At 38.1% G+C, this 24,442-nt stretch overlaps 5 protein-coding genes across 5 annotated transcripts; 3 read left to right on the top strand and 2 right to left on the bottom strand.

The window, feature by feature from the left end:
* The first annotated feature begins 5,490 nt into the window (after window positions 1-5,490).
* On the top strand, window positions 5,491-6,097 carry LOC148691030 (defensin-like protein 19). Its single transcript, XM_088684858.1, has 2 exons — window positions 5,491-5,602; window positions 5,756-6,097. Exons 1-2 carry the CDS (start codon window positions 5,527-5,529, stop codon window positions 5,926-5,928), a joined length of 249 nt encoding a protein of 82 aa, XP_088540984.1. The 5' UTR covers window positions 5,491-5,526; the 3' UTR covers window positions 5,929-6,097.
* Window positions 6,098-6,714: 617 nt separating this feature from the next.
* On the bottom strand, window positions 6,715-7,425 carry LOC137735641 (large ribosomal subunit protein bL31c). The gene is made up of 2 exons (XM_068475088.2): window positions 7,269-7,425; window positions 6,715-7,185 (listed from the first exon to the last, which is right to left on the bottom strand). The coding sequence occupies exons 1-2, from the start codon at window positions 7,335-7,337 to the stop codon at window positions 6,835-6,837; spliced, it is 420 nt and encodes a 139-aa protein (XP_068331189.1). The 5' UTR covers window positions 7,338-7,425; the 3' UTR covers window positions 6,715-6,834.
* Window positions 7,426-9,794: 2,369 nt separating this feature from the next.
* LOC137731892 (glucose-1-phosphate adenylyltransferase large subunit, chloroplastic/amyloplastic) lies at window positions 9,795-13,588 on the top strand. Its single transcript, XM_068471144.2, has 14 exons — window positions 9,795-10,519; window positions 10,640-10,762; window positions 10,935-11,108; window positions 11,245-11,337; window positions 11,418-11,501; window positions 11,590-11,645; window positions 11,791-11,884; window positions 11,999-12,184; window positions 12,322-12,402; window positions 12,507-12,593; window positions 12,668-12,772; window positions 12,931-13,037; window positions 13,126-13,186; window positions 13,289-13,588. Exons 1-14 carry the CDS (start codon window positions 10,334-10,336, stop codon window positions 13,388-13,390), a joined length of 1,539 nt encoding a protein of 512 aa, XP_068327245.1. The 5' UTR covers window positions 9,795-10,333; the 3' UTR covers window positions 13,391-13,588.
* On the bottom strand, window positions 13,560-16,662 carry LOC137731901 (mannan endo-1,4-beta-mannosidase 7). Its single transcript, XM_068471156.2, has 5 exons — window positions 16,228-16,662; window positions 15,554-15,748; window positions 14,909-15,031; window positions 14,334-14,530; window positions 13,560-14,226 (listed from the first exon to the last, which is right to left on the bottom strand). The coding sequence occupies exons 1-5, from the start codon at window positions 16,543-16,545 to the stop codon at window positions 13,770-13,772; spliced, it is 1,290 nt and encodes a 429-aa protein (XP_068327257.1). The 5' UTR covers window positions 16,546-16,662; the 3' UTR covers window positions 13,560-13,769.
* Window positions 16,663-20,911: 4,249 nt separating this feature from the next.
* LOC137734838 (bifunctional dihydroflavonol 4-reductase/flavanone 4-reductase) lies at window positions 20,912-23,607 on the top strand. Its single transcript, XM_068474137.2, has 6 exons — window positions 20,912-21,187; window positions 21,304-21,473; window positions 22,412-22,606; window positions 22,708-22,867; window positions 22,974-23,166; window positions 23,275-23,607. Exons 1-6 carry the CDS (start codon window positions 21,070-21,072, stop codon window positions 23,480-23,482), a joined length of 1,044 nt encoding a protein of 347 aa, XP_068330238.1. The 5' UTR covers window positions 20,912-21,069; the 3' UTR covers window positions 23,483-23,607.
* The last annotated feature ends 835 nt before the right edge of the window (window positions 23,608-24,442 follow it).

The following is a 24,442-nucleotide window of genomic DNA, read 5'->3' as shown; positions in this document are numbered from 1 at the left end:
CAATAACTGAACCTGCCCACGAGTCGGAACCACCTAAAGTGGTCTGTACGACAAGCCTGGGTGTAACATATATGTACGCTCTAGTACTACGATCACGTGAAGGCTGTGCGAATAATCGCGGGTCACCTACGAGTCGGAACCACCTAATGTGGTCTGTACGACAGGACTGTGCACCTAACTTGGATCCAAGTTGAGCATGTGGTGCGGGAAGTGAACATCACGTGAAGGACTATGCCCTACTCTGGGCGGGAGCACTAACACCGGGGGTGCAGGTTATGAGCTCTCTAAGCATCTCAAACCACTACTGAAATATAAACGTGAATAACACTTACCTGGCACTTACCTGTACGTCCACAGCACCAATTATGCATATGTATATGTATGCCACTACTAATGCATGTGATTATGCATAATGAAAATAAATGGTGCATGGCATAACATAATTAACCCTTTTTAAATCAATTTCTGGGAATATAAATGTATATAGGTATATACGGAAAACCAAAAGCCCACTCACTGGTAAGTGGAAGGGTCGTAGCCCCCCTGCCTCGAGTGTGCACGCTCGTCCTCGGGATACGAATCACCTATATGCGAAATAACTACGAAAACGTTAATTTAAAAGCACATAACCAACTTCTCATACATTGCTCAAAATGGACAAATGAATATACCCACATGCTCTACACAACCTCAGGATCACAACCATATTTTTAGAAAAAATTTCCTCCGCCGCACGCGCCCCCACGCGCCGGCCAAGGCACGGCCACACGGGCCGGCCACGCGCAGGCATATGCGGTGCACACGGACGGCGTCAATTGACGCCGTTAGGAATATTCCGTCAGTTTTGACAGATTCTGTTAACGGCGTCAGGAATATTCCGTCAGATTTGACGGAATATTCCGTCACCTTCTCCGGCGAGCCTCCGGCGCCGGAAAACTGGGAAATTTTCTAACTTCGTTTTCTCACTCGTTTCTCAACCAATTTTCATGATTTTTGAACCAAAATGAAGCTTAGGACTAGTAGAATCACGATATACCACTTTTAAAAGCTAAAAACCACACGATCATACCTGTCTTCAAACTAAAAAACCGGCCAACTTTGAACCAAGCTATCCGACGTCCAAATTTGTCCAACGAAGCACTCCGAGGCTCCTTGGGACCTCACTAAGACATCTACGACCTTAAAAATCCCAAAAACATGCTAGATTAATGCTTGCATGAACAGTACTCAAATCGGACCACCTCGAATCGACGTGAAAACGTTAGAATTCTTACCTGAAAATGGTATGATCGTGCTCCTTTCAACCTCACGAGTTCAAGGGTGTAGTTGGTTCCCTCGATCTACTAAGGTTTGGGTGAGTTGTGTGTTGTCCGTACGTTTATGGTGAGTGGGAAGGGAAAGGGAGACACGGGAGAGAGAGACAGGGAAGAGACAGAGGGAAAGGGAGAGTGACAGTGTGTGTGAGTGTGTGTGTGTGGTCCAACACATGCCACACCACACAAAACAACCAATAACGTGACAAAAACGAACTAGGGGCAAAGTCGTAATTTCACACGTACGTTAATATGAATTTTGGGACGGGATGTCACATTCTTGACGGTGGAACCTTATTTTAACAATGTTTTGGGCCTCATAACTATATTTTTCACTTATTTTTTTAAGTTTTTGACTCAAATACTATACTAAATATACGTTTGTTGCTCAATAAATCGTAAATCCGCGTATAAATGCCTTATAAAATTTTCCTTAATGTTCACAGAAAATATTTAGCGAAAATAAAAAATTTGCATTTTTAACAAAAAAACGTGGGTAAACACTGATTGGTTTTAGTTAGTTTTTACAAATTTGTACATAAATCGTCATACAAACTATTTATTTTTACATTCACCTCACTGTGAAGTTTAAAAATTATAGTAATACTTTACGTTATATTCTTGTGGGTGGAACGCAATTTTAATAATGTTTTGGGCCTCACTACTATATTTTTCCTTTAATTTTTTGTTTTCGATTTAAATAGTCTACTATGTGACATCCCACATCGCCCAGGGGAGTGATCCTCATATGTATATTCCCATCTCTACCTAGCACGAGGCCTTTTGGGAGCTCACTGGCTTCGAGTTCCATGGGAACTCCAAAGTTAAGCGAGTAGCGCGCGAGAGCACTCCCAGGATGGGTGACCCATTGGGAAGTTCTCGTGTGAGTTCCCAGAAACAAAACCGTGAGGGCGTGGTCGGGGCCCAAAGCGGACAATATCGTGCTACGGTGGTAGAGCGGGCCCGGGAAGTGATCCGCCCCAGGCTGGGATGTGACAAATTGGCGTGGTCGGGGCCCAAAGCGGACAATATCGTGCTACGGTGGTGGAGCGGGCCCAGGAAGTGATCTGCCCCTGGCCGGGATGTGACAAATTGGTATCAGAGCCTAACCCTGGCCGTGGTGTGCCGACGAGAACGTCGGGCCCCTAAGGGGGGTGGATTGTGACATCCCACATCGCCCAGGGGAGTGATCCTCATATGTATATTCCCATCTCTACCTAGCACGAGGCTTTTTGGGAGCTCACTGGCTTCGAGTTCCATGGGAACTCCGAAGTTAAGCGAGTAGGGCGTGAGAGCACTCTCAGGATGGGTGACCCATTAGGAAGTGATCTGCCCCTGGCCGGGATGTGACAAATTGGTATCAGAGCCTAACCCTGGCCGTGGTGTGCCGACGAGAACGTCGGGCCCCTAAGGGGGGTGGATTGTGACATCCCACATCGCCCAGGGGAGTGATCCTCATATGTATATTCCCATCTCTACCTAGCACGAGGCTTTTTGGGAGCTCACTGGCTTCGAGTTCCATGGGAACTCCGAAGTTAAGCGAGTAGGGCGTGAGAGCACTCTCAGGATGGGTGACCCATTAGGAAGTTCTCGTGTGAGTTCCTAGAAACAAAACCGTGAGGGCGTGGTCAGGGCCCAAAGCAGACAATATCGTGCTACGGTGGTGGAGCGGGCCCGGGAAGTGATCCGCCCTGGGCGGGGATGTGACATACTAAATATACATTTGTTGCTCAATAAATTGTGAATCCGCTTCCAAATGCCTTATAAATTTTGCTTAATGCTCGCAAAAAATATTTCGCAAAAATTTTTTTTTTACATTTTTGACAAAAAACATAGGTTAACACTGATAGTTTTTAGTGGGTTTTTACAAATTCATATATAAATCGTCGTTCGAACTATTTATTTTCACTTTCACCTTAACGTTAAATTTGAAAATTAAATTAATACTTTCCATTAATATTCTTGAGGGTGGAACCGTATGTTAACAATGTTTTAGGCCTCACTACTTTAATTTTCACTTATTTTTTTAGTTTTCGACATAAATACTCTACTAAATATACATTTGTTGATCAATAAATCGTAAATCCGCTTCCAAATGCCTTATAAAATTTTCCTTACTGGTCATTGAAAATATTTCGCGAAAATTAAAATATTGCAATTTTGACAAAAAACGGTTTTTAGTCAGTTTCTACAACTTCGTACATATATCGTTGTTAATTTTTCACCTTCACCTCATCATGAAGTTTGAAGATTATAATAATACTTTTTGTTCTATTCTTGAGGGTGCAACGCCATTTTAACAATGTTTTGGGCCTCCCTACTATATTTTTCATTTGTTTTTTTAGTTTTCGACTTAAATAGTCTACTAAATATACATTTGTTGCTCAATAAATCGTAAACTTGCTTCCAAATAAATAAATGAAATAGAAAAGGATACGATCGGTACTTAGATACCGATTGTCGACCACAACTGTCGCTAGTTTGGTAGCAATAGTTATATGAATAAATCGCTATCTTCATACCGAACCCCTCTTTTCAATTTTTTCTTTTTAGTTTTTTAGTTTTTGTTTTTTGCTTATGTTTGTTTTAGTTCTCTTACCATAACAACAAACTATCAAACTCATATTCTTCAAAATATATTTTTTCATGCAAAATCTATTATCGTACATATTTAAACACTTGTAATCAATGATTTAAAACCGAAATTTAAAGATATTTGAATTTAATAGTGGTTACTCATATAAAGTAATGTACGAAGAAAAAACTCAAAGGAATAAACAAAAAAGCAAAAAATAAATAAGAAAAATGGAATTGGCAAAGATCGGTACCACGTTAGATCTTCGCCCAGTCGTATTTAAATCATCATTCAATCTATTTATTTTCACATTTGCCTCACTGTGAAGTTTTGAAAATTAAGGTAAGACTTAAGCTTCTTGAGGGTAGAACCCTATTTTTGGGTCTCACTACTATATTTTTCACTTATTTTTTTAGTTTTCAGCTTAAATATTCTACTAGATATACATTTGTGGCTCAATATATCGTAAATCCACTTCCACATGGCTTACAAAGTTTTCCGTTATACTCATGGAAAATGTTTCGCGAAAATAAAAAATTTACATTTTTAACAGAAAACGTGGGTTCACACTCACATTTTTAGTCCCTTTTTTTCATGAAATTTTCTGTGATCAAATATTGGCACTTGATCTTTCACAAAAAGGTAGAAGGTCAATTAACATTGAATGATACCGAAAATAGATGACTGAGATTGAAAATAAAGGATCTAAATTATTCCAAAAATTAAACTTCACGGTTAAAACACTCATAGAAACAAAAAACAATAGAAATAAACTCAAACTAGAAGTCAAACCCTCACAGTTAGAGAGGACACGAAGTCAAACCCTAACCAGAAGTAAAAAAACTATAGAAACAAAAATCAGTTCGGACACCTCCTAAGAGAAACAAAAATTTGGAAGCCCCAAAATATTATGAGCAAAAGCAACAACTGCACATAAAGGACAAGAATCCCGTCAATGAGCCCCAACGTGATCAACACCATAGTTTGCAAACAATCCACAACCTGATTCCTTTTGCGATAAATGTGAGAAAACCGAACATGCATGGAAGGGAAAATGGTACAACAATTTACCCAATCAACGGATAAATGCCAAGGTGCCTAAGAATGTCTATTTGAAAGAAAATACAGTGCCCAAACAATAATCACACTCAATCCAAAGAGAATGCCAATCCCTCTCCAAAGCCATATAAACAGCCTAAATAATAGCTTTAAGTTCTGCCTCCAAGGCAATGGCAATGCCAATAGACCCCGCAACGAATCCAAGACAATGACGAACAAGATTTTAGCCCGACCAGATGCAGCCGAATTCGTAACGCAATCCTCTGTCGATGTTTATCATATCGAAGATGGAATTCAAAAACTTGCTCAAGCTGACATAATCTACATTATTCAACCTCTAAATAACATCAACCAGTAGAAACAAATGAACATTGCCAAAACAATGAAACAAGATTTGAATTCAACCAGATGCAGCCGAATCGCTACGCAATGCTCTGTCCATGTTTATCACATCGAAGATGGACTTCAAAGACATGTTCAAGCTGATCTAATCTACATTATTCAGCCCATAAATAACACCAAATCAGAGTGCCTGGAATTCAAACCACATCTTTCACTTCCAGAACAAGATAGTCAAAAATGGCTAAGCTACTCAGTCGTTTATCGATTCCTCTCATTGTCTTCGTCTTCCTTCTTATCCTTCTCGCATCCACCGGTATGCCGTATTCATCCAATTCCAAATTCACATGCATATAGTTATTCATTTCTTTCGTAAAGCTCGTGCTTGTTTGTGTGAGTGCGTGTGTTATACGATTCATGTTCAAATTCTATGTATGATAAAATTTTGTTTGTGACTTGTGAGATGTAGAGGTGGCAATGGTGAAAGCAAGAATCTGCCAAAGGCGTAGCAAAACATGGTCAGGGTTTTGCGCAAACACCAGAAACTGCAACCGTCAATGCACAAACTGGGAAGGTGCTTTGCACGGAGCTTGTCACGCTCAATTCCCCGGAGTTGCTTGCTTCTGCTACTTCAGATGTTGATTCATGATCAACGAACAGCAGCAGGCAGCAGTATCTTCAACCTGGAGCTTCGACATACATCCAGTTATATAAATGTAAACAAAAGCTACAAAGCTAGCCTAGTACTACTCACTAAATAATTCAGCTGCACATCATCATCAATGTTTCTTTTGCTGCACTTTGCAAAAAATAAGCATAATAATACTGCTGCAGAACTACTTCTGCTACTTACCATGACATGTGAGATCCACAGCATAACTATAACACGCGTTCCCAATCCAACGAATTGGGTTCACAATCTTCGAATGAATACGATAAACAGAGGGTCATTAAAACAACTGTGCAATCAGACGAGAAAACTAATAAAGGGTCCTAACTTCTAACTTCACTTCTCAAAAACTGCGGTCAAGTTTATCAGACAAAAAATCAAGAAACGTATACATATGTATCGCATGTCAACAAATGCAAGTTCGAAGTATCAGCAGTATGAAGAACATCGACAACATATTTGCATCACAAAAACTGTGCAGTTAACCGCACCGGAGCACATCACTTGCTCGTTTCCTTTTATCAACTAAAGTCACCATACAGGGGAACTGGCATTCGTTTTGGCTTCAATTTTTTCCCTAACAACGTGATACTTTAAACTACGAAGTGCAATTCGAACTCGATGTGCAAGGCTGCGGGCACACTGCCCCGACCAACTGGCTTAGCGCACAATTTGATGACTAATTTTCTCAACATTACACAGCTCCACAATCTAAAACTGGTAAAACTGTAAATTAAATTAGCAAAAAAAGACAGATATTAACATAATAAACACATAATATGCATTGAATTCTACTCATTTTTCATAAATCACATGCTTCCAAGCTTCAATTTTTTTGCTTTACCTAAAATCTTACATGGAATAAGAAAACCATTGTTCTACTTCTTCTTGCCGCCTTTGCCGGCGGCGGCTTTGCGGCGGGAGGGCAGAATAATCTCTCCCTTGAGGACAGGGATCTCCATGATCTGACTCAGCTCGCCGTACTTCTTCCTGAACTTCTCGACCTGGTCGTCGTCGACAAGCATGCCCGACCGGTTTCCGAGGTAGAAGGGGTGGTTGCCCGACCACACATCCACCACGTACTCCTTTTGGGTCCCACCCGTCGTCATCACCAGCTCCCCCTTGCAGTACACCTTCGCGTCCTCATAAAACTGCGGGTGTATGTCCTTCTTCCTGCACGTCACCACAGAGCGGCAATTCCCCGCCGACGACCCGCCGCCGCCGCAGACCTGGAAAAGACCGAAATAATCAATTAACAAATTCAATCGGTGACAGAGGAAGACATGTATGCGAGGGTATTTGGGTAATTTACCTTCTTGTGCGGGAGGAGAGAGGGGCAGGGTGTTCCTCGGAGGAATGAGGTGGTTAGATTGAGCGCCATTTCTGTGTGTTTGGGAAACGACGGAGTGGATGATGAAGAAGATGAGGTTTATGTGGTTATATGAAGCGAATTTACTGAACTGGCCCTACTTTCTGGTGAATAACAGTAAGGACCTATGGGCTTTATTTTGGGCTATAAAGCCAACTGGACTGAGCTATCATTTATCCGAGACCATGTTGACAAATTTGTTCATAAGCCCACCAAGTGTAAACCCTTGAAGCCCAGTAGGTCACGACAAATGAGCGCACGAGTCTTGGCCGGACAGCCACGTGGTCCTGGCGTTTGAAATGAATAATTTACCTTCACATATAAATTCGTTAATTTTCATTCATGACTCGTCTGTGTTGAGTAAATTTGGTTGCTAGTTAATTTTTCACTACTAAAGCCTGAAGGACACCGTTTGGTTTTGAAAGTAAAATAATAATTATATCTTATCGGAAAATCATAATCTGATACGTATCTTAAAACGACGCCTTAATTCAACCTTTTACAGTCTACGCACGTACCGAATATACGTGTACAGTGCGGTGGAGTAGATGGAACAAATCAAAGATTAACAAATCGACATGATGCAGAGCCTGCAGTGACCCGTGGCCCCCAAAATTCCCCTCAAACGATCGCAATCCCGCCAACTTCAAAAGCGATGGTACCCCGACAACAACATACGACTAAGCTGAGCTGCTACGTGTACGGTTCACAAAGCTACATATAATAATGTACTAGTATCCAATCCAACGGGATCGTCTCCGAATCTTTTGACGAGGATTCTGAAGATTTGTCAATCGTGTCTGTTTATTGTATATTGTATAGTTAATTTTTGTCAGATACTGTTTGTGTTTAATTTTAAATAAATTTTAATTTTTGATCATACGATGTACGATAAACGAATATAATTTACAAATTTCCTAGATCTTCACAAAAAGAATCCGACAAAGATCCGGATTCGTATCTATTAGCCATGGCCTACCTCTTCTTAGTCTTCTCAGCAAATTGAAAATAGGAGGGACACCACGTGCCACCATGTGATTGAAGCACAATTCACAAAAACTAAGATAAGCTTGAAGGAGTGATTTGATCGGGCAATGAGGTTGTGCCGGGTGTTCCCCTTCATTTCCCATGCAAATTCTGTATTGTTCCATATGTATCCACCTTGTATGTAAAATGTACAAGTTCCAAGTGCCTGCTCAATTATTGTTGTGTGACGATGGATTTTAGTTGCTAAATCATATAAATGACGAGAATGTGTATTTTGTAACTAGCTTTGGAATATTTTTGTTGGGGGCATTGCGCACAGCACGGGCATTGTAAAACACTTTGTAAATATGTTACGTTATCGTTGTTAAAATAATAGATAAACACTTGAATTCTCTGAAAGTTTAAAGATTAATGCAAATTTTAACATAACTAAGTTAAATGACATGCGTTTCCGTCTTTGCAATTAAATTTTGATTGAAAACAACCCAAGCAATTGGGCGGATTAGTTCCCAGAACTCGAAATTTCTGCAACCAATTAGAAACCCCATGTGCTTTTTTCTTCTTGTTTTAAACTCGTATCCAAATCCTTACGTTCCCTTTCACTTTATCAGATCGGGTGAGGAGGAGGTGGGAGACAAAAATGGAGATACTGTTGTAAATGAAAAGCACATGGTTGTGGTGGGTGCCACTGCTCAGTTGGTTCCCTATCTCACAAATATCAGCCGTTCATTTCTCGGGAAACTTTTCTTTATGATCAAAACACGGATGGTACGTTAAATACTTTTATATAAGTGGTAGAAAATTATATTGTTTAATTTATTAATTTTTTAACACACATATCCTACTTTTAGTATTATGACACGTAATGTACCACCCCATATTTCGATCACATTGAAATATCTCTTCTATTTCTCCCACGTTTTGCGTCGCTTTCTACACTTTACACGACGCCTACAATGGACGGTCCATATCTCTCGACTAACAAATATAATAATATTCCTTAAACATTAGTATATTCTTGGAAAAAAAAAACGTAACGGGAGAGTTTCCATTAACTGCCAACATACAAATGCAAGACTCACCTTGTAGAAGACGATGACAATGCCATACATGGTAGCTTCCTGTTAGCATCAGTCATACGTGACCACGTTCATACATTGAATAATCAAACTCAGTTGCGTGTGAAGTGTGTCTGTCTTCGGTATTTGAGTTTGAATTCTGATTTTAAACATTTTTTTCGGAAAGTATTGTAAAAAGAAACAAAATAAATCGAACCAATTAACAAAGGCCACTTCATCATTTATGAAAAGGAGAAATTTTTAATGTGTTAAAAACACAATTTGACATATCAAATGTTATAATACAATTAGTTAAAAACTTAAAAATAAATTTCGAACTAATTATATTATAATACTTATTTTATCAAGTTGTCGGACACACGAAAAAAAATTTCCTATAAATGAGAGGAAAGAAAAAAAAACACAAAATGTAATATAAATAAACAAATGATACGAGGACTGTTTCAAAAAGCCCACAGAGTTGGGAATCCTACGCACTCGATCACACTGGCATCTCTCACTCACCATTTCCAGTTGCCAACTAGTCCACACTTTAAAAAAGCCATTAATTTAATCCCTTGATTTAATTTAATTTTTCCGTGACGCCCCTCACGCATTCACTCACCAAAATCACGTACCGTCATCAGCCACCGGCATTCACTCTCTTCCACTTGCCATTTTTGATCACCTCTCATTTGGTCACGCCTTCGTTAGACCAGGGTTACATTCAAGTTTTCATCTTTTTGGCATCTGGGGTTTTCTCATTCTTTCTAATTTACGAGTTTCCCGATCCGGGAATTCCTAATTTTGCCTCTGATCTTCTGGGTGCTTTTCCTTTTTGATCCTGTGCATGTTTGTGGGGCTTCTCTGAAAGGTGCTTTTCTTTCCTGTTGCGTTAAAAACCCTTGGGGTCATACAATACTAGAATCTCTGGAAAGTTGTGTGCTTTTTCGTTTCTGTGCTATGGATTCCTGCTGTGCGACATTGAGGACCAATGGGTTCTTGGGGGAGGGTGTGAGGTTGGGTTCAAAGAGCAGAGATTTGAGTGCCCAGTTTCTGAAAAGCTCTAAATTTGAAACCAGAGGTAGGAAGCTTAAGCCGCCTGGTGTGGCTTACTCCATTCTTACAGATGTCGACAATGAGAATGTGGTGAGTCTCTGATCCTGTGTGTGCAATTGTTGTTCTTGTTTTCGAAACGGAAATCGTTGGGATTTTGATGTTTTGGGTTTTTTGAGTAATCACTTTTGGCATTTGTACTTTTGATTTCAGACGTTTCAGGCACCACTATTTGAGACTCCAAAAGCTGACCCCAAAAATGTGGCTTCTATAATTTTGGGTGGAGGTGCCGGAACTCGCCTTTTTCCTCTCACCAGCAAGAGAGCCAAGCCGGCGGTAAGAGATCAGTATTTGTTTGTCATTAGTTTCAGTTCATCATATCGAAAAGTGGTTTCTTGGAAAAGAAACAAAACGATGGAAATTTTGTGCATCGAGTAGGAATTGTTGTTATTGAATGGTACTGACATAGAATTTGGAGTTGAATTTTGCAATGTTATGTGGATTGCAGGTTCCGATTGGAGGGTGTTACAGGCTGATTGATATCCCAATGAGCAATTGCATTAACAGTGGCATTAAAAAGATATTCATATTAACGCAATATAACTCGTTTTCCCTCAATCGTCACCTTGCTCGTACTTACAATTTTGGGGATGGTATGAATTTCGGAGATGGATTTGTGGAGGTAAGATAATTTTGCAATACCCGAAAGCAGCATAGATATATTTGATTCTGTTATTCCGCAGTTTACAATTTGTATGTTGACTTACATTGTTTGATTGTTGCAATTAATGATGATAATACTCAATGAATCGCAATAGGTTTTGGCTGCCACGCAAACGCCGGGAGAAGCTGGAAAGAGATGGTTCCAAGGAACTGCTGATGCTGTCAGGCAATTTATATGGGTCTTTGAGGTGGGTGCTTTTGATTTTACAAGTATTTCCCGAATATTAGGTGGAAATAGACTGAAGTTGCTTTTGGATGATCTATGCAGGATGCAAAGAACAAAAATGTGGAGCATATACTGATACTATCAGGCGATCATCTATATAGGATGGACTATCTGGACTTTATACAGGTGCTTATTTGATGCTGGTGGAAAATTTTAATTTATTAACCTTTTAAAATCCACAAATCCATCTCATCAATGGCCGTAATTCTTACAGAAACATATTGATACAAATGCCGACATTACAGTTTCATGTATACCCATGGATGAAAGGTACATTTTCGTTTCCTAATACTACTGTTTCAAGCGTCCCTTGTAGATTGACATATGTTCAAAATAAACTCTGCTTCTTTTGTTCCACCTTGGAAATATGACTGACAGGTGCTTGTCTTTGTCGTGGATCTTATTTGTCTTGCAGCCGGGCATCAGATTACGGACTCATGAAAATAGACCAGTCAGGGCGTATAATCCAATTTGCTGAAAAACCAAAAGGCCCTGACCTAGAAGCAATGGTAGTTAAAACTGCTTATTTTGGTTGTATTTTTGTGCTTTCTTCCCTTTTTTACTGTATTTTTGTTCCTTCCCCTATTTTTATTTTTTGTCTATGTCTTATTTACACACTGCAGCAAGTTGACACCACTGTTCTGGGGCTTTCTGATCTGGAGGCTATGAAATCTCCTTATATTGCATCGATGGGTGTTTATGTGTTCAGAACTGAAGTCCTACTTAAGCTGTTAAGGTGGAGCTATCCTTCTTGCAATGATTTTGGCTCCGAGATTATTCCATCAGCTGTGAAGGAGCACAACGTCCAGGTGAGATGGCTCTTTCGATAATAGTTATTTTTTTCTTATAGTTCATCTTCGAATATAAATATATAAGCAATTCCCCAAAGTTTGGTTTGGATTTGGTAATTGAGTCACTGAGTTACGGAATGCCCTTACATGATCAGGCATATCTATTCAATGACTACTGGGAAGATATTGGAACTGTAAAGTCTTTCTTCGATGCAAACTTGGCCCTCACAGAACAGGTTGGTAATACTTGCACTGAATCGTTCCTACTCTTCAATTAGATTTTATTTCCCTACGTGCATATGTGGTAACGGTTACTGATTACATACTTTCTTTTGTGCAGCCTCCGAAGTTTGAATTCAACGATCCAAAGACACCTTTCTACACCTCTCCTAGATTCTTGCCACCTACAAAAGTTGAAAAATGCAGGGTATGATTGCAAGCTTAAATTTCTTGTGACATTGGCTGTAATTTTCTGATCTCATGGCCAAATGAATTTTGCAGATTATGGATGCAATTATTTCTCATGGTTGCTTCTTGCGAGAATGTAGCGTTCAACACTCCATTGTGGGTGTGCGCTCACGTCTAGAGTCCGGAGTCGAACTTAAGGTGAGCTACCCTCTCTACTCATTGGTAACAACAGGCTACCAGATTCCAACATGTCAATCATGAAATATTGCAAGCGGCAGTTAGAATGCGCTTGAAAACATAAGCATGATGGTGTTACGAGCTCTGATCACATTTGGTTATTTTAAATCAATTTTCAGGATACTATGATGATGGGTGCAGACTACTACCAAACGGAATCCGAGATTGCATCTCTGCTAGCTCAAGGAAAGGTTCCAGTTGGTGTGGGAGAGAATACCAAAATCTGGTGAAATACTATTAGTTACGGATTTCTGTTTAGTTCTGAATAGAATTCTTGCTCTTTATGCTGATCTTTCATGCCATATCTCTTGAAGGAATTGCATAATCGACAAGAACGCCAAGATAGGAAGAAATGTGGTGATCACAAATGGCGATGTAAGTACTCCTTTTGAAACTTGTAAGGAATCGAAAAGAACTGATCATCATTGCATTCTTTTTTATTTCAACGTTGATGAACAAATTGGTTTGACTTCTCAGGGAGTTGAAGAAGCAGAGAGGGCAGACGAAGGATTTTACATAAGGTCGGGAATCACTGTCGTATTGAAGAACGCAACGATTAAAGATGGAACTGTCATCTAAATCTATTGATTGGACTGCAAGGTACTTGTTCAGATCGAGCCACAGTGAATGGTACCTTGATGAACTTTGTATGTGGCTTTAACTTGATGTAGCAGTTGGAAATGCTTGCTTCTGTAAATTAACGAGTTTCTTTGATGTATGTAACTAAACATTCTAGTTACTCAATAAGTTCAATAAAGCTCTTTCATTTATCTCTAACGAACTACATTGCGGTCGTTGGTTATCGATACATATTAATAAATCAAACTTAGAGAACTGCATTTGGGATATATCGAAACAGATTAAGAAATAAACTCTTACAATCATCCTGCTCTCTTGGATGAACAAACCTCATCCATAAGAGGGAAACTCACAGAGATTTAAAACATAAACCCTTTTCCTAGTTTCCTGTACCATTCACCTTATTCCCGGACCAGAACTGATCCCTTCGAATTTCCCTAGCTCGCTTCCACTTCTCGATGTTTCTAAGCCTGGCATACATCTTCCGAATCTTAATAAGCTTCTGAGATTCCTCAGCGATCAAACCAACTGTCGAGGAGCCTTCACTCAACACTACCCCGTACCCGTCTTGGAAAGAGTCCATTCCTTGGGCCAGAAGTTGCCAGAACAAGCCGCCAACAGCAGGACCTCCACCCCTAGCCGAAGAGTAGATGCCCGAGTAAACTGTAGTGAAAATCCGGTCACGCTGGTTAATGGTATAACCTGACTCTTTCAAAGACCTTCCAAACTCAGCAAAGAGGACTGGCTTCTTAAGGATGTTTTGAGCATCATGGATGTGATCATTGACCCAACTGTTCAAGAAAGAGACTTGATCTTCATAACTTGACCCAGTTAACCTGCACATCATTCAATATAACTCAACTTTTCAAGCGATATTCTACTTTATACTAATTGCGGGATTCAAATGTTCAGTTTTCGGAGAAACTTGTGTTATGATCCTTACCATTGATCAGGATATGAGTGAACAGTGGCAAAATCAATGCCCGGGATCTGATTATTCGCCAAGAAATCAGTTCCGCTTTGATAGTAATTCGGATTCGTTTTCGGATTTGATGATCCATAAAACCCTTCAAGGCCAACTTCTAGCAAGTGATTTCCATCTATGGATTTCAAGTAAGACGCCATCTCCGTTATCCAAGCCTGTCAAACAAACGCAAAGGTCAAGCATTTCCCCCAAGTTACACTAGTGCTTTTCACTCTCATTTCTCCTTATGCAATCCTCCGCGATTTAGCCAAAAGCTTCGCCTCATCAATGGCTGGCCCCACTTTACTCTAGAGACTAGCTCGAGAAATGAAAGTGGGGTTCACCATGATATTAGTTCTTAGACAACAATATTTAAAAATAACGCGTGCGACATGTTCTTAACAAATCAAGCTACAGATTTGAAGAGAGAATTTTTTCCAATACTTGGGAGAGGGGAAGTCGAATACAGAACGTCGGGTCTACAAAACCCATCGCTTCGGAACATAATCTTAAGAAAGAGAAACAAATTGAAAGAAAGAGATGGTTTGGTATACCTGAATGGTTTTTCCAGATGGATCTGAAGTGCATCTTGGCTCATTCATCAGCTCCCAAGCCATTATGGTTGGTTCATATTTGTAAGCAACTCCAGTCAAAGTGTTAATCCTCGTAAGAACAGTCTATATTTACACAAAATCCCAAAACCTCCATATCAATATGTTACTATTTCAACAAATGCGACTTATGACCTAATTTCAACCATCTACACACTTTTTGAAAATTTTCATCTTTGTGACAAAGACGACCTATTCTAAACTAGTATAATCCACAGGGAGGGCCACAGGGATTGCCCTGATGAACTAATTATTTTTTTCTACTCACTGTGTCTCAAGTTTAAACTCTCTCCCTCTCCTTAGAGACAAAAGGGAGAGAGCGGACGCACTGTATTGACCAACTTGGCCGAACTCATATATGCGGAAAACTATTTTCTACTCTTAGCCAAAATGGAAAAAGTTAATATAAAATGTTACTCACTATCAAAGTAATGACACTAGACAAGATGAAAACAAACCAACTAATACCAATAAGTTGATGATCTTATCTTTAACTTCTATTTATAGTCAACCCAACTACTACTTTTCCTAAAAGCACTTACATATAAAATACCCAAAAATAAAAGCAAATTAAGCAAATTGATTCACCTTGATATGATTTTTGTAAAATCCCTTAACAAGAGAGTTGGTAAAGAAATCATCTTCGGAAGATAGAGACTGGCCTTGGCTTCTTGCCCATTCGACATACTGTTTCTTGCCTCCAAAGTTGTCATAGTTGTTAACCAGACTCAGCATTACTTTGATCCCATTCTTCTTTGCCTCAGCTATCACAAAATCCAACCCCTTCCAACCCCGAAACAACAACACAGCAAAAGAAATTCAGACCAAAACTATAACCATAAATTACAGTTTGAAAAGAACTAAAATCGTTTCTGACAATAAAAAACGTTTCTGACTGTGTTTGTAGAAAATGGTAAAAAATGCTTATGGATCATTAGAAGCGCTATTTGGAGAAGCACTTGTCTACTATTTCTTCAGAAAGTACTTTCGACTTTCTAGTGTAGTTTCAAGTAGCGCTTCGATTTTTATTAAAACATTCAGCGTGACACGTATGAGCACAAGTGTTTCCCAGAGAAAGTAGTCCCAGACAAATCTCTTAGACTGATTAAACTCGCTTTCAGATAATTAAAAACTAAAAACGCTTCTGAAAATGTTTGGCTGAAGAAAAATTAAACTGTTTATGGATTAACTTCGGAGTGCTTCCGAAGGCACTTTGGAGTGACGCGCTTTTTAATGAAAGCACTTGTATCAAAAGCGCTTACCTCAAAAGTTTTCTCATCGTAGGAGCCCGGAGAGGTCTGCAGAGCTCTGTATCCGCCATCGGCGAAAGCCCAAGTCCTTGCAATCGTGAGCCCATTTTTCGTAGCCTCTCGAAAGGCAGACGAAACTTTCTCCCTCTCAGAAGGGTCAGTTGCCATGTACATCAACCAGTACGCATTGAATCCGTTTCCGTAGTACGGAACTCCGTTCAAAACAAGCTGCACTCCTCTGGTCTTCACAAACCCATCTTCCGCTATAACTCCATGGTTCAGGAAGATGAACAACAGAGCCCCAAAGAAAATCACACCCAAATGCTTCATCTTTCTTCTTTATTTTTCCTCCTCCTCTGTTTCGCTCTCTGTAATAAATACAGTGTGGAAGGAAGGAACTATTTTGGAATTTATGATAATTTTGTTGGCGGTTTATAGTAAGGTGTAGTGGTAGTGTAGTTTCCCGTTTGGGTTTATTAGTAATTTAGCACTACCTGTATTTTTGGCCTGAAATTAAGTGGAGGAAGAGCCACGCAGTACTATCGGGTAGTATTTATTTTTATTTGGGAGTGAGAGATCTTAGACTCGAATCTCGTGGATAACAAATTCGATACTAAATTAGACTGCTCATTGTGTGGCTTAACCGAACTCCCTCTCACCGTAATGTAAACTATCTACGTCCTAAAAAAATGGAGGAAGAAAAAGAGTGAAAACCCAATTATGCCCTTCATTATTTATTTACAGGTAATGTGGACCTCGTCTTAATATTCATAACCAAGAGTTTTTTTTTTTTTTTTTTTAAATTATCTACACTAAGGATATAGAGTGGATTTAGCCTCAAAATGAGTGTAGTTCAATTTCTGCGTGAGAATCAAACCACCTCTCACTTACAAATGAAAAAGAATATCACTAGACCGTAATACTAAATGACTTAGAATCAAGGGTTCTATCAACTAGTAGTTGATCCGATTCCTATTTCTTATTCTCCTATTTTTAAGTTCTTTGATTCTTTTGGTTTTTAAGTTTGCTTGTCTCGTTTTTGAAAAGTAAAGATGCTACAAATGGTCATTTAGTTTTCGAAGTAACTCATTGAAAATGAAACTTTCATGTTCATTCATATAAGATGAGAATGAAAGACGTGTTATTTAGGTGTGTCCTTAAATCCAAATTTACGCTTCGAGTTATGTAGTTTATATTAGATTCGAATATTACTCAATAAAAAAAAAAGTTTATAAGGGGCCGATTTAGTACAAAAAAATGTATTAAATGTTTTTCCAAGATGAAATAAAGCCGTATGTCCACAGTTGATGATTATTTAGCTGAAATATTACTATGGGGTGTGAATGTGTAATGAATGCAAAGTGACAATGTAACCCTTGAAAAAATTGAGAGGCACTCACTTTCACTTGTCCCTTTGCCTGAAAGAAACATAACCATACATGTGGGTGTACATTGAACCACTTTTTCACGAATAGAGTTTGTATTGCAATGTCGGAAAGTAATTATGTGATGTATATACATTATGGTGCGGATTTTTACTCATCAGCTTGGATTGACTACTCAAATTAGTTTGTCGCGGAAAATCTTCTTGACAGTCGTCTGGCAAAAAATCATTTCCGTTTTGAATCAATAGTCTTGTAAAATATTTATAATTCAATTAGTTAAAAACATTCAGTTTTACATTTAAAGTTAGAAGTTTGATTTTCTAAATATCGTTGTACAAAAAAAAATCTATAATCTCAAAAATGATAGGTTAAGTTTCAAGTAATGATTATCGGAAATCTCTTCAATACTTTAAATGGTTAAAACACCCGATAATTCTTGTTTATAATTAGTATTTGGTTACATTTTTTCAGTGAACTTACTTTTTGGCCTTTCATGCGTACAAGGTGATGATGAAGGAAAAAAAAAAAAAAAAAAAAAAAGGTGCCCCACCAAAAGCAAAAGCTAAAACATCAGTACCAAAAAACAGTAAAGCGCGAAAATCACTGAGCGGACATCACGGCGGCGTTTCGTCATTACAACCGTTATTGACGAAGGACTATGACCTGCTAGTGCCTTCCTGTTCCGTCAATTGTATGAGGTTCTGACGCGTGTGTTTCCTCATTGGCAACAAAAATTATTTTAAGTCGGAAATTCAACCGCCGCTCAAAAGATGAGGGTCCAACACCATACGAGGAAGGATCAAATCACATAAAATTTTAGATATTTTTGTAGCCGAAAAAAAAAAATTCGAATTTGAGTGTAAATGAAGGTACGTTGTGTTAGGATTTAACTAAACTTTATATCTGCATTGTAAATAGAGACAAAACATAGATTCAAAACGCATATTTTTATTGAGAATGCAGGTATGAGCAAAATGCAAAGCAAAGAATAAAGGAAAAAGGGAGAAGAAAAATTGAAAATTTGGTCCGTTGCTTTTCCTTTCGACGGGATCTTACTCCATCTTTCGTGTTTGCCACTTCGTTCTTTCTCCATTCTCTAGTTTTTTTTTTATGCGATGATGTCACAAAACGGATTTCGCTTAGTCACAAGACGTAAAACATACATGCATAGAGTTCATATTCCTTTCTTTATAGGACAAGGTGAGAGTTATAGAGAGAAAAAAAAAATACAAAACTTGTAGAAATCAAGTCCCTCTCAACCGACAAATTACGTGGTTATAATTTACGTTACATATATGCTACAAGTAATGCATGCAGTAAACCAAACGATCTTGAAAGAAAAAAATATATATATATATTCTTTTGTTTTATTAGTAAATTGCATAGGTACTCACAAAAGTCACAACACGGTTAGAACATAGAGCTTAGAAAGTGTGTATACATGTGAAAACCTGCCCTTTTCTTATACTTTTCTGCCATATATTTTGTTAGCAGTGCATGTGAACCTAAGAAATACTCTTTCTTTTTGCATTTTTTTTCTTTTTTCTGTAGCCACACAAAAAAAAAATACAATTTATTTATGTATATTTAAAAAAAAAATAGAGCGGAAAAAGTTAAAAATGTTTATTTTTGTATGAATTTTGTGTTTAATAGATAAATTGTTAAGAAGAGGATGATCGGTGGAGCTTAGGTCATTTAAGTAGGTTTCTGTGGGATGAATTATTTCTGAAGATTTTGTAGGACCCATTTGTGATTGTTGGATTATGTATGTTGATTCTGAAACTCAGATTTAGTTGTTCATTTGTAATGGCATCACTCTGACGGTGATATTAAAAAAATAAGGAAAACTAACAAGAAGTCCAAAAAAAAAAACTTTAGTTTTAATAAAAAAATAACAAATAAAGATGTAGTGAATAGTAATAGAGAAATGTAAAAATATGATTTTTCATTAAAAATAAACAATACCAAAAATATTTCGTTAAAACTCCCTAAAAAATATACTTGTGTTGATTCTCGAGTTCACCATTAAATTTCTTTGAATTATCTAACGAAACACCCAACCGTTTAGTTCAGCAATATGCGCTCTACAATTTTTGGAATTTGAGAAGCCTATCTTGTGCGTGAGCACTGTAGAGCAAGGACAAAGACGTGGGCATACCTCTACGTCCAAGTTTTGGGCCCATGGACAAGGTTCTGTTCTGTTTACTTATATGGATCGGCCGGCCCGACAATGTACTCAAAAAATAAAAAATAAATAAACTCAGTATGCCACTAGTTCAATTTATTACAGATATTCTTATAGTTTGTAAATTTTTTTTTTCTACAAACAATATTATCTACACTAAAAGGGAGGAGATGGTCTTAGCCTCACAATAATGTGATTCGAAGTCGCCTTTGGTGAGAATGGAACCTAAGACCTCTCACTTACAAGTGAAGATGAATACTACTAGACCATAATACTAAATGACTGTAAATATGTATTTTAAATTAGAGAAATGCTAAAGGACTCTTTCAAAATTGGAACTCTCCATTGACTCTCCCCCGCATCATGTTTCTGACACAATGTTTTATAATGTTGTCACAGAAATTGACGTTAAAATGTAAAATGATAGAGAAATCTACTTTTAAGAGAGTCTCTTTAGCATTTCTGGATAAATTACAATTATATATTTATTGCTATTATGCACAATTATTATTATCTATAACTATTACTATTTATCTGCTTGGCATGCCCAAACTGGTTGTTGAAGGAATATGGACGGCCTTTGACTTTGATAGAAGTGGTAGGGGAGCATCGACTGTACCTCTCTTGAATTGGTTAGGTACCACCCAATAGGATAATTACTGACAAAAACACTCAAGAATTCTTCTATTTTAACTTAGTTAAGTTAGTGTTGAACTTGAACGATTAGGTTTTCAAGCTCATTGCAGTTAGACAAAAGTATTATTCTTGATTACATGACTTGAAAAGGAATGAGGATTCTCAAATCGTGTCCGTTTATCGTACATCGTGCGGTCATAAATTATTTTAAATTAAATATAAATAGTATATGACGAAAACTGATCGTACGATATACAATAATCCAACACGATTTGAGGATCCGCTGCCGGGGACTTTGGATGTTATTTTTCGTTCGACAACTTTTTTTTTTTGGGGTGAATTTGTTTCACACGAACTAGAAAGTTGAGCAGCTAACAAAGGCAGTAAAGAAATAGGAAATCAACCACCACGCACGTGCGTCAACCGTTAGGAAAGCACATGATGCCCCCGGAAGCTGAGATAAAACAGAGAAAGCGAGCGTGAGCGGGTTAGGCCGCCAATGTTAGCTGGGGGTCGCAGCACTCCACCAGCCCCCCACTATAAATATTTTATAAGCTTCTCCAGTCCTTCACCGAGCAACTATTCCAAGTACCCATTTTCCATTGATTTTTCAAGAGATATACTTCAGTAAGCACGTACACACAAGATATGGGATCCGAGTCCGAATCCGTTTGTGTCACCGGCGCGTCCGGTTTCATCGGCTCTTGGCTCGTCATGAGACTCCTAGAGCACGGGTACACCGTCCGCGCCACCGTGCGTGACCCCAGTACGTCCCTCCCTCCCCATGTTTTTTTTTTTTTCTTTAACTTTTCGGTTTTCATAAGTATTCGAATTATATAATTTGGAGTTAATGATTTGTGGTTAATTATGAATGGATTACAGCGAATCAGAAGAAGGTGAAGCATCTGTTGGACTTGCCGAAGGCGGAGACGCACCTGACGCTGTGGAAGGCGGACTTGGCGGATGAGGGAAGCTTTGATGAAGCCATACAAGGCTGCAGCGGAGTGTTCCATGTTGCTACACCTATGGACTTTGAATCCAAGGACCCCGAGGTAAAAAAACGATACATGTTCTAAACTATTGTAGTATACGAATAAGGGAAATTTAAACTTAGACAAACTCGTTGTCCTCGTCACAGTTGCAATTATAAATCGGTGATACTGGTGGTGGTGCCAATGACGGTGTTAGATTGCCCATGGTAGCTGGTAGCTGGTAATAGGCTTAGAGCATTTGAAAATAAATTCAATCAGGCAGCAGACCAAGTCCATTTTGGAAATTTTATTTTGGCTTAGACAAAACAAGTTAGTGGTCAAACACTTCTAAAATTTTGTAAAGAAGTGATAAATTTATTTAAAATTAATTTAAAATTGCAGTAAGGAAGATTTTGAACAAATGCAATAAGGAAGATTTAAATTAGGGTATATAAGACGAGCAAATCCGCTATAATTAGTGTGGTTATGCTCGCGTCTAAGTTAATGGACATGGTTTGTTATTTCGTGCTTATTAACACAAAACGACATAGTAATGGGACCCAGATGCTTGGTGGTTTTCCTTGCAAGAGCACATCGGACAAATTATAAAATGTCATAGGTCATTTTAAAAAATAAAAAATTGTTTTAAATAAGTATGAGGTCATTTTAGATCAAATAATTGAGAATTAAATATTTGAAGCACTAGACCTTTTGTTTTAATATGTATATTTTACAAAGATAAGAGTTATTGGCATTCCAAAATTCTCATTCTACACTCCTCGTAAGTGTATTTTTCTTTCTAAAAATAGAAAGTTTAGAGTGTAAAACGAGAATTTTGGAGTACCAATAACAATTCTCTTTACAAATTGTGCAACTTACGTAGAATGTTTATTCTACAAATTTTTAATTCTACGTCGCACAATGTCACTTGTATTAAAAGATAAATTAAGAGAGAAGTTATCACCAAAAGAAGAATAAAAAAATAAAAATAAAAAACTAAATTGTGTATGGTTTGACAGAATGAAGTGATCAAGCCAACAATCAATGGACTGTTGGACATCCTGAAGGCATGCCAGAAAGCAAAAACAGTTCGAAAGCTTGTGTTCACATCCTCAGCAGGAACTGTGAATGTGGAGGAGCACCAAAAGCCGGTCTACGACGAGTCCAACTGGAGTGACGTTGAATTTTGCCGCTCTGTCAAGATGACTGGTTGGGTAAGTCGACATAATCAAATTATTAAAAAAATTGTTATTAGTGCTTTCAAAAAATGCTCACGCACAATACTGATTTTACATTTAATCTACTAATTGTTCAGATGTACTTCGTCTCGAAGACTCTAGCTGAGCAAGCTGCATGGAAGTATGCCAAAGAAAACAACATTGATTTCATCACCATTATCCCAACACTTGTGATTGGGCCATTTCTCATGCCATCCATGCCACCAAGCCTCATCACTGGACTTTCGCCGATCTTAAGTAAATTAGAATATCGTTCGAATAAAATAAATAATTATTATGCAGTTTTACTGTTAATTATATATTAATATCGGGTAATTAACATCAAATTGCTTAATTGTTGCAGGAAATGAATCACATTATGGCATCATCAAGCAGGGCCAGTATGTCCACTTGGACGACCTCTGCCTTTCTCACATTTATCTGTACAAGCATCCGAAGGCCGAGGGCCGCTACATTTGTTCGTCACACGATGCTACAATTCACGAACTTGTAAAAATGCTCAGAGAAAAATACCCCGAGTACAATATACCCACAAAGTAATTATTAATTAAGCCCTCCTAACCCTTCAGATAAATTGATTAACTAATCAATTAACCGTTGCACGTATCATAATTGTTAGCTAACTAAACTCTAATGCAACGCAGGTTCAAGGGCATTGACGACAACTTAGAACCTGTTCATTTTTCTTCAAAGAAGTTGAGGGAGATAGGGTTTGAGTTCAAGTACAGCTTGGAGGACATGTTTGTGGGGGCTGTCGATGCGTGCCGGGCAAAGGGCTTGATTCCGATTCCGGCAGAGAAAACTGAGGCTGCTGAGGAGAGCAACCTCGTTGATGTCAAAGTTGGCGGTTAAAATATTGATGAGTGATTAATGTTTGCATTTTATGTCGAAGCTTACCTCTCTATTGTTTTACATTTACCAGCTTGGATTTGATCTATTTTGTTAAAGAGCTTCAAATAAAATGCTGTTTCGATTTATGTATGAGAGTTAATGTTAATGTGGCTATGTGCAAGCAAAAATAAGTTACTCCAATTAACTATTAATATAAGAAAGTGTGTGACTCAAATTATTATTAAAAAAAGGCTTTCTAGGCACACGGTCCCTGAGATTGTCATAATTCATCACTTCGGTTCCTGAGTTTTGAATTCGATAAAAGTGATCCTTAAGTTTGTCTATCATCAATCATTTCGGTTATCATCAATCATTTCTCTCAATTTAATAAATAATGATCCAAAATGTTTTGACAAAAATTGAAGGTATTTTTGTTATTCATCCTTATTTAATGAAGATTTTTACGAAATGACCAAAATGGTTGATAGTGGATAAACTTATATACCACTTCTATTGATCTTAAAGACCATAAGTGAGGAAAAAAATTGGGGATTCATAGCGGAAATCAAGCATCGTTGTGGCCCTCCTCGCCCAAGTTTGAGACTCCCCCACCCCTTTTTTCCCTCTCCTTCAGAATCTCACGTAACTATTGACAAAAAAAATTATCATCAGGAAAAAAAAAATTGGGAATTCATCTAAGAGCGTCTCCAATGCAAAGACTCAAATTCTAGACCATTGTTCAACCTTTATTTTTAGGGAACTTTAACGAAAAGCTCTTGTACTGTTCACTTTATCGAAAAACACATTTTTACACTAAAAAGTCAATGCTGATCACTTTACCCTTTATTTTGTCCTTAACGTTAAAACTCAAAGTTTTTAAGTAATTTTTATTAATTTTCCTTTATTTTTAGGGAGTTTTAACGAAAAACCCACGGTACTGTTCACTTTAACGAAAAACCACATTTTTACACTAAAAAGTCA

The sequence above is a fragment of the Pyrus communis genome, chromosome 15 (genome assembly GCF_041283825.1).
Source record: "Pyrus communis isolate YQ-2024b chromosome 15, ASM4128382v1, whole genome shotgun sequence".
In the NCBI taxonomy this organism is placed as follows: domain Eukaryota; kingdom Viridiplantae; phylum Streptophyta; class Magnoliopsida; order Rosales; family Rosaceae; genus Pyrus; species Pyrus communis.
The sequence above is the reverse complement of the archived record's forward strand: the minus strand, read 5'-3'. Positions and strand labels throughout refer to the sequence as shown.